Here is a 10,000-nt window from a genome sequence, read left to right on the forward strand (position 1 = left end):
ACCTAGTCCTCCTCTTCCTTCTCATTAGTAGTAGTAGTAGTAGTAATAGTAGTAGTAGTAGTAGTAGTAGTAGTAGCGCTATCACTATTATTTTTATTATCAACATCACTATTCACTACAGACATAGCAGACATTTCCGCGACACACACCCACTCACCCACACACACACACACACACACACACACACACACACACACACAAATCTCATCTCAAGAGCCATGTAAACAGTGATCATTTTTTAATTATTAGTATTTTCTTGTCTTTCAACCACAAAAGTGTAAATCATGAGAAAAACCTGCCTTGAGAGAGAGAGAGAGAGAGAGAGAGAGAGAGAGAGAGAGAGAGAGAGAGAGAGAGAGAGAGAGAGAGATTCACCATGCAGCCAAAACATGATCGCCAAACTGATAAACTTTCTCTTGGTACGTGAATTCGAACGAACGAAGCAAGTTAAAGAGGTGAAGAGAAGGGCGAGTAGAGGAGGAGGAGGAGGAGGAGGAGGAGGAGGAGGAGGAGGAGGGAGAGAGGAAAAAGAGGAAAGAAAAGAGAGGCAAGAAAGCAGTTAGAGGTCAGGAGGGAAGGAGGAATGAGGGAATGGTAAGGTAAAAGAAGAAAAGGAAGGAAGGAAGGAAAGGAGAGAGAGAGAGAGAGAGAGAGAGAGAGAGAGAGAGAGAGAGAGAGAGAGAGAGAGAGAGAGAGAGAGAGAGAGAGAGAGAGAGAGAGAGAGGCACAGGCAACATAAGCACGAATAAGACTGAGCTATGCAAGAGAGAATGTTAACACTACAACATTTTCTCTACTGGTAACACAGCAGACTTCTTCGCGTGTTTATGTTCTGCAGCGAGAGGAGCCTTGAGTGTAGGCTTACGGCTCCTTGGTGCATTATTAAGGTCACCACAGATACACCAACAAATTACTGTGCTCAGATTGCGATAACGGAGCGTCTGCTGAAGGTCACTCAAATGGTACGGACCGAATTGAGAAAAAAAATTAAAGATGATTACAATAAATAAAGTAAAATAGCTGGATAGGTAGATAGATAAATAGATAAATAGATAGATGAATAGATAGATTGATTGATACAGATATTCAGTGGACATAATTTCCTTTTATCTTTTATGATTCACTTGATAAATAAAGATAATTAAGGATCAGACAGTAAGAAGTCTGTCAGAAGTTCGTCGAAAATAAGTGAATCGCAAGTGGAAGAAGAAGAAGAAGAAGAAGAAGAAGAAGAAGAAGAAGAAGAAGAAGAAGAAGAAGAAGAAGAAGAAGAAGAAGAAGAAGAAGAAGAAGAAGAAGAAGAAGAAGAAGAAGAAGAAGAAGAAGAAGAAGAAGAAGAAGAAGAAGAAGAAGAAGAAGAAGAAGAAGAAGAAGAAGAAGAAGAAGAAGAGGAGGAAGAAGAAGAAGAAGAAGAAGAAGAAGAAGAAGCAACTGATTCCGATAAATTATTGCACCGGAGTAACAATAATAATAACAAAAAAAATAAATAAATAAAAAAAAACAATAAAGAGAAAAGAGGAAGAAGAAAAAGGCGCATTCTACCTCTCCATTCTTCTCCTAACGTTCCTGCAATACAAGTGAACCAACAGATAAACTAACGGAGTGATGCACAGGAGATTAATCTATACATCGCAGGCTCGCACTGATATCCTCTCCTATAGATTTCCTCAATGTCAAAACACTAGACCATTTCCTACCCATGCTTGCTTCTTGTTTACTTGTACTCCTCATCCGCCAACTCACTCTCGTCTTGAATTTGCACTCTCTTCTCCTCCTTCTCCTTCCTATATTCCTCCATAACCTTCACTACTCTCCTCTTCCTCTTCCTTAACCTCCACTCTTCTTCACTTTCTCCTCCTCATCCTCCTTAATCTTCCCTGATACTCTCCTCCTTTTATTCCTTAACCTCCTCTACGCTTGTTCTCCTCCTTCTCTTCCTCCTCTTACTCCTTACCTTTCACTACTCGTTCTCTTCCTTCTCCACCACTCCTAACCTTCCTTACACCTCCCGTACTCCACACTCTCTCCAAATCCTTGTCCTCATCCACCTCTTCATCTCTTCTCTTTCTTGATCTTCCTCTTTCTCCTTAAACGTTTTCACACCTTAAACGTTTTCACATCTTAATTCGTTCTCAGTTTTCCTTCTTTCCCTGATTGCATTTATCGTTTCTTGTTACTTTTCCTCCTCCTTCTCCTTCTACACCTCCTTTGCTTCTTGTCCTCCTCCTCCTCCTCCTGCACACAAAGGCAATCTCGTTTTTACTCTTCCATTTGTATTTCTTTGTATTTGTATTACAACTCCCTTGCTTCTTGTCCTTGTGTCTCCTCCTCCTCCTCCTCCTCCTTCACCTCCTCCTTCACAACTTAATGTCTTTCCCTCCTCCTCCTCCTCCTCCTCCTCCTCCTCCTCCTCCTCCTCCTCCTCCTCGCCACATAACTAACAAGAAGTAAATTTTTTCACCGTGGTGATTGCCGTCTTAGTGATGTGCTAAGGAGAGAGAGAGAGAGAGAGAGAGAGAGAGAGAGAGAGAGAGAGAGAGAGAGAGAGAGAGAGAGAGAGAGAGAGAGAGAGAGAGAGAGACTTTAAGGACAAGACAGAGGCATAATTAATAATGTTATGGCGTCAGTTTGCCGTGACGTCACAAGCAGCACGTGAATCCCCGCCTGACATTTTCTTTGCTATCTCCTCCTCCTCCTCTTCCTTCTCCCTCTTCTCCTCCTCCTAATCCTTCTCTCTGTAATCTAATTCTCTTCTTCCCTACTTTCTTTCCTATTATGCTCTCTCTCTCTCTCTCTCTCTCTCTCTCTCTCTCTCTCTCTCTCTCTCTGATAAGCAGCAAAAAAGATAAATAAGTAAAGAAAGAACAATCACGTAGCCAAACAAGACAAGAACTATCACGAGCCAAAAAGAAAAGGTAAGTATCCAGGTGAGAATAATTAGGTATGAGGATAAAGGCAGCCAGGTAAGAGCAAGCAAGGCATCGGGGCTCATAATCTGAAATGATCCAGCATCTTATCACGAGTATTTCCAACAAGGCGGAATGGGAGTGACTGTAGGGAGTTTTCAAGAGTATTTTTTAAAGTGATTCTAGTGGTTATTTAACAAGGATTCTGCACCACCAACGTATAAAAGCATTCACTTGAGCCTGACTGATCATTTGTGTGGCCTCTCAAAACTGTCCTTATCAAAGAGACGTTTCTCAATACGGACCCTGGTGACCTAACTGTTGCGTTCGTGACTCTCTCTCATCCTACCTTCATTGAGTGACACTGAGACTTCTCCCTTGACCGTACAGCGTGACGCCGCCACTGCCACGCGACCTTACAACTAACCGATTCTCCCTTGCTTATTCTCACGAGTCACACGCCCTACATTACCATACGTTCTGGAGTGATATGCGACGGAAACTAAAGGTGGTATACGAGACACTAGTGAGGTCGGGCGTGTATGGAGGCAAAACTGTTGACGAAAAGACACGAGGAGGATCTGGAAGTGGGTAGAAGTGGATGTTGTGATTTGTTCTAGAGTGTGTGACAGAAAGGAAAGGCGGTATATAAGACAGCAGTGATGCCAGCCATATTCTGAAAGGCATGTAGACGATACCACTAATGAAAAGACAAGAGGGGACATTGGAAGTGGCTGAAGTCAAGATGTTACTATTTTCTCTAAGATTGACGAGACTGGACAGAATCAGGAACGAATGCATCAAGGGCACAACACATGCACATTTTAGAGACAAAGGTAAGGAGGCAAGACTGAGGTGGTTTGGGCGTGTCAGGAGGAGACACGACGGGTATGTGAGAAGGAGGATACTGGTGATGGATCCACGCAGCAAAGGAGAAAGAGGAAAACCTAAGACAAGATTTATAGATGCGGTGAAAAGAAGATATACTTGTAATGAGTGTGACTGAGGAAGGCGTAGAAGAGCAAGCGCAAGAAAGAAGTTGATGATGATGATGATGATGAAGATGATGATGATGATGATTACTGCTATGAAAGAAAACATCGTTCAGCCATAAATGAGGCATAAAACGGAGGAAGGAGAGAAAGGCAGAGAGGAAGAGAGGGAAGGAAGCTGTGGAGGTAAAAACAAAAATTTGGAGAGGGAGTCTAATGGAGGGAAGGAAAGAGAGGACTGACAAGTGTACGGGAGAGTAAATGAGGTGTAAAGAAGAAGGGAAGAGGAAGAGCGGAAGGGAAGGAGGGAAACAATGGAGGTGAAAGATACCTACCTAATTGAGGGAGGGAGGGAGGGAGGGAGGGAGGGAGGGAGGGAGGGAGGGAGGGAGAGAGAGGGAGGGAGGGAGGGAAGGAGGGTGGAGAGAAGTAAATGGATTCCTAGAAAGGCCGGAAGAAACTATGAAATGAAAAGGAAAGTAAATAAATAAAGATAAGAAATTCTTGAAGGAATGACTGACAGACAAGAATGGTGAAAGGAAAGAGGAAGGAAAAGGAAAGAGAGAATAGGAGAAGGAAAAATAGAAGGAAAATATATAAAGACCTGTAGATGAGCTAGAAGGAAAGAAAGAATGAAACAAAGGAATAGAGGAAGGAAGGAAGAAGGGAAGGAAGGAAGGAAGGGGAACATTACAGTGACAAGCTAAATGAGAGATGAATAGATAAATGTATAGAGGGTAAGAAGAATGAAGGGAGGGAAGAAAGAATGGAGGAGAGAGGGAGGAAAGAATGGAGGAGGGAGAGAGAAAGAATGGAGGAGGGAGAAAAGATTGACACAAGAAGACGAAGGCAGCATGACGTGGAACTTGAGGGGGACAAGTCTCTCTCTCTCTCTCTCTCTCTCTCTCTCTCTCTCTCTCTCTCTCTCTCTCTCTCTCTCTCTAGGCCTACACGCTCTTCAAACAACTACTTAATTCACGAGTCGCGGAGAGTTTTAAGAGGAGGAGGAGGAGGAGGAGGAGGAGGAGGAGGAGGAGGAGGAGGAGGAGGAGGAGGAGGAGGAGATGCGGACAGTGACTAATAGAAAAAAAAAGAAAGGAAGAGAAAGCGAAAAAAAAAATAATTACGAGAAATAGAAAGAGGACTAAGAAGAGGCAACTGAATAGAGAAAGAAGAGGAAGAGAAAAAGAGAAATAAGAAACAAGACTTGGATGAGGAAAATTAAATAGTAACACAAAGAATAACTATGAAGAAAAATTGTATTGCTTTTTGAGAACTACACTTTCCAAATACTCACTAAAAATAAATAAATAATGGTAATAATAATAATAATAATAATAATAATAATAATAATAATAATAATAATAATAATAATAATAATACAGCAAAAGGAGAAACAACACAGAGAAACACAAAGGAAGAAAACAAAACAGCACACATTTTGGCCCATAAGGAGCTGTTTGACAGGACTGTACTCTCAGGCAGACAGAGAGAGAAACAGGACAGAACAGACCAAGGAAAAGGGGGAGGAGGAGGAGGAGGAGGAGGAGGAGGAGGAGGAGGAGGAGGAGGAGGAGGAGGAGGAGGAGGAGGAGGTTAGCTTAGATATTAACCATAATACTGTACTGCCATCCTTAGCTTTAAATTTCACACACACACACACACACACACACACACACACACACACACGAATGGCGGGCAGCTGTGTTATTTCAGGGCACAGCGGCGGCACTCATTGCTGACCCCTGGCACTAATCACTGATGTTGGTGGCAGTGATGGCGATGGTGATGGTAATAATGATAATAATAATAATAATAATAATAATAATAATAATAATAATAATAATAATAATAATAGTGGTAATAGTGGTAATGAAAGTCGTATATAGCAGCCCTACAGTACATGCATTATATAAGGAAATTATAGTAATAATGAGGAAGAAGAAGAAGAAGAAGAAAAAAGAACAACAACAACAGCAACAACAAGGAATAAGAGAAGAAGGTGCAAAAGATGAAGGGAAAGCTGAAGAGGAGGAAGAGGAGGAGGAGGAGGGGAGGAGGAGGAGGAGGAAGGGGAGATGGAGGAGAATGCGAGGAGGAGGAGGAGGAGGAGGAGGAGGAGGAGGAGGAGGAGAACGACAGAGACAAACGAACCTACAGAAGTGGACGGTTAACTTGTGCCGAGGTCCTCTTTGTCACCGGTGTGTTGTTTGTTGTACAGGTGGCGACTACTAATACGAGGACTGACAAATGAGAGACCCCTTCCCCCTTCCCCTCCCCTCCCTCCCTTACCATCCCTTCCCTTCCTCACCAACACCGTGCATAGTGAGGAGAATAACTCATCTAACCTAACCTAACCTAACCTAACCTAAACTAACCTAACCTCACCTGTTTACGATAAGATATATTATAACACATATGGGAATTACTTAAGTTATATATAGAGAGAGAGAAAGAGGTTCTAGTGGAAAATAAAATGCGTAAATATTCATGACAGAGGAGAAAGTGAATTGTGTACTTAACTAATAGAGAGTTTGCGGTGTTAGGTCAGGAGGAGGAGGAAGAGGAGGAGGAGGAGGAACACAATTAAGAACAAAGAGCAGTAGTAGATCTGCTGGGTCCTTTTTATGGGGGTTGCTTTTGAAGACTACATTATCTTGCATCGAGTAAGAGTAAAAGGAATAGCAAAGATGAAAAACAGAGGAGGAGCAGGAGGAGGAGGAGGAAGAGGTAATAAGATGAGATGGTGACGGAGGAGATGATAGTGGTGATGGAGGTATAGAAAGAATGCGATAAAAAAAGAAAAAAGAAAAAGAAAAAAATAGGCAGATCTGTTGATATTTACAAGACTGTGCGTATATAAAAAGCAAAATTATCAGACCTAAAGGAAAAAACCCACAGCAGTCTCGCCGATGAAACAAGAGAAGGTAAAAAAGGGAAAATACACCAACAGGAGAAAGTATATTTTGTGAACCGTAGCAGAGAGGAAAGACAGGAAACACAGGAGGGAGGGAGAGGCTCTGATAAAAGAAAAAAAGAAAAAAAGAAAAAAAAATAGAAGGGGAAAATATGCATAGTTGGGGAGTGAATAGAAAACAGGAGAGGGGAAGAGGAAAGGAGGAGGAGAACGAGGAGGTCAAGGTGAAATAGAAGGAAGGGGAGAGGAGGGAGTATAGTGTTTTCAAGAGGAGGTATTTAAGAGGAGGGTCATGAGGACACGTACTGGGAGGATGTAGCTGCGTAATGAAGGAGGAGGAGGAGGAGGAGGAGGAGGAGGAGGAGGAGGAGGAGGAGGAGGAGGAGGAGGAGGAGGAGGCTTATAATGTATGGGTACTGTAGAGGAACTTTTGGTAAGCTATGGTTAGACACACACACACACACACACACATACTCTCTCTCTCTCTCTCTCTCGCTGACGGCCGCCTTTCAGAATGATGAATGTAAACAGAATTGAAATTAATGGAGTAAAAATCCGGTAAATAACAAGGATAATGATGAAGATTTGTTTATTATGAGAATTACTCTTCCTCCTCTTCCTCCTCCTCGGCAGCCAAACTGAACCAGGGGTGAGTCAGGAAGAGAATGATTATTTATACTTGGCTTCTTCAGGGAGACGAGCTAATCACACATACACACACACACACACACACACACACACACACACACACACACACACACACAGCTGCAGTGACAGGTGTGTATGTGTTTGTTTGTTTCTCTCTCTCTCTCTCTCTCTCTCTCTCTCTCTCTCTCTCTCTCTCTCTCTCTCCACGTCTCAGGAGCAAGAAGACCGTCACTTGTCAGTCTCTCTCAGGATAGGCGAGCAAAAGGAGTCTGTGTCTAAGTCTGTCGTATCGTGACGTGACTCGCCCCTGCATAACCTTACTACCTCCCAATGTCACTGCCGCAGCCCCTCACTCATTCACTGCGGCAGCCTTCACACAGATGCCTGTATTATTAAACTTTCTGGTGTCTTTATTTCGACTAAGAGAAGTTAACAAGATTTTCATGAGTGTTTTTATAATTGTAGTGATAGTTTAGGAGGGTTTCTGAATTAGTGATAGGGAAATCACCAATATGAATCCGACTGATGATCATTGTGGCCTTTGAATTAACAGTCCTGATGAGAGAACAAAGCGTTGAAGGATGTGTAAGGGGTACTTATCAATGTCTTCATGCTTCTACTACAGTACAGTCATTGAGTCACTGATGAATTCACATATCAAATCACTGTTGCGTCCTCAGCTATCAATGGCGACTCGGAACACTCTAGGAGACAAAAAACTCGTGCGTACACACCGAGTGACTCCAAAATGGGAAAATAAATGATAAAAGTAACTGAAACATTCCAGCTGACTCAACATCACTCAATATATCACTCCAGATGGCTGAAAATACCTAATAAAAATCACTAGCAATCTAGCGGATGAGTAAGATGCTTAATGCAAGTAAAAAAAAAAAAAAATCCAGATGAATCAAATACTTACGTAATAAAAAAAAAAAAAAGAAAACTCCCAGATATTTAGGTTCAGGAAACAGATACATTTCAACCCTTGTCACGTACAGTCCTTAAGAGATACCGGGACAGCAACCCTTTGTGCAGAGTTCTACATGAAAATATTTACCTAGTCAGCTCTTGAAGTGTAAGGAAGAAATACGAGACTATCGGACGGTAAATAATTGCATGTTGTTACCTTGTTAAGATTGAGATGTGGCTTGAGAGCACCATTGCAGTGCCGCGTTGCTCATCTCCGTGTTCTTGATAACCTAATCAACGAGTGTTACGAGGGAAAAAAAAACATGAAAATAAATAAAAGTAACGCTTATGAATCCAGAGAGAGAGAGAGGAGATGAGAGAGAGAGAGAGAGAGAGAGAGAGAGAGAGAGAGAGAGAGAGAGAGAGAGAGAGAGAATCAACACTTACGCACTATAAATACAAAGAGAGAGAGAGAGAGAGAGAGAGAGAGAGAGAGAGAGAGAGAGAGAGAGAGAGAGAGAGAGAGAGAGAGAGAATCAACACCTAAAGCACTATAAACACCAAGATGAGTTACTGCCGCCGTACTTGTATCTTATTCTGTTCCACCTACATGCACATATTTATTTACCTTTCTGCGTGCGTGTCTTGGGTCGCTGGGGGCGCGGGCGTGAGTCGCAGGACGGCACCGGTGATGGCCGCCCACGCTTGTGTCCCTTGTTGGGGGAGAAACACACGCCCAGGAAACACCAGCCCATTTTGAGGTGGGCGTGAGGTGGGCGGTGGATGGATGGGGTGGGGAAACTATTGGTAGTGAATGGGCGCGCGTGTGTGTGTGTGTGTGGCGTGGGAGTGAACGAGATCTTGCTGCAGTGTGTGTGTGTGTGTGTGTGTCAGGCCCTCGCCAAGCACGTCAGTTTCACCCAAGGCAAGGCATCCACCACCACCACCATCACCATCTCCACCACCATCACCGCTTCCATCATCACTGCCTTCAACTACCACTTTCTTCTGTGTTCTGACGTGTCTTTCTCCATTACTGTCCTCTTCTCTTCGTGGCGACAAACTAAACTATTTTCTCGCAATAGTTAGTCGTCTGGTGTCACTTTCCTTTAATACTTCTGCGATCACATTGACTATTTCCCCTCAATAGTCAGACATCGCTGCTATTCTCAAGTGACTATCGTTATTCTGAGACCTGGCAGGCGTGTGGGTAAGATGAAGCGAAGAGAGAAAAGCTGATTGGCTGACGAGTCACGACGAGCGATTGGCGGTAATGATGATCGGATGGTTAGATGTGAAGTAAATGATGTAGTTTCAGACTTACAAGGCGAGTGAATGAACTGATTGATGGTTTCAACTTTACGTGTGTGTGTGTGTGTGTGTGTGTGTGTGTGTGTGTGTACGCAAATGCTCGTCCTCGCATGTGCCATAACTCTAAGACGAATAAATAGTACATACACCTTCAGTAACCATATAATATATAGACTACTAATTTATTTTGAGAGAGGCTGTGTAAATAAAAGAAATTCATAGTAAAATTTTACAGAGCGATTTGATAATATAAACGATGCTGTAAGAGGAGTACGAGGAGGAGGAGGAGGAGAAGATAAGGCCACGACCACTTT

General features: G+C 42.9%; 1 protein-coding gene across 3 annotated transcripts in view; it reads right to left on the reverse strand.

Moving 5' to 3' along the window:
- The window catches only part of LOC135098861 (glutamate receptor-interacting protein 2-like), a 138,980-nt gene that overhangs the window by 61,740 nt on the left and 67,240 nt on the right, over nucleotides 1-10,000 (reverse strand). For 2 of the 3 annotated variants that reach the window (XM_064001407.1, XM_064001356.1), the window contains exon 2: nucleotides 9,004-9,570. The exons of the other annotated variant lie outside the window; for it this stretch is intronic. In XM_064001407.1, coding sequence (XP_063857477.1) covers nucleotides 9,004-9,130 — 127 coding nt within the window. In that variant the 5' untranslated portion in view covers nucleotides 9,131-9,570. The remainder of the gene's footprint in view (nucleotides 1-9,003; nucleotides 9,571-10,000) is intronic. 3 annotated transcript variants of the gene reach the window in all.

Source organism: Scylla paramamosain, chromosome 1 (assembly GCF_035594125.1).
Source record: "Scylla paramamosain isolate STU-SP2022 chromosome 1, ASM3559412v1, whole genome shotgun sequence".
NCBI lineage: Eukaryota > Metazoa > Arthropoda > Malacostraca > Decapoda > Portunidae > Scylla > Scylla paramamosain.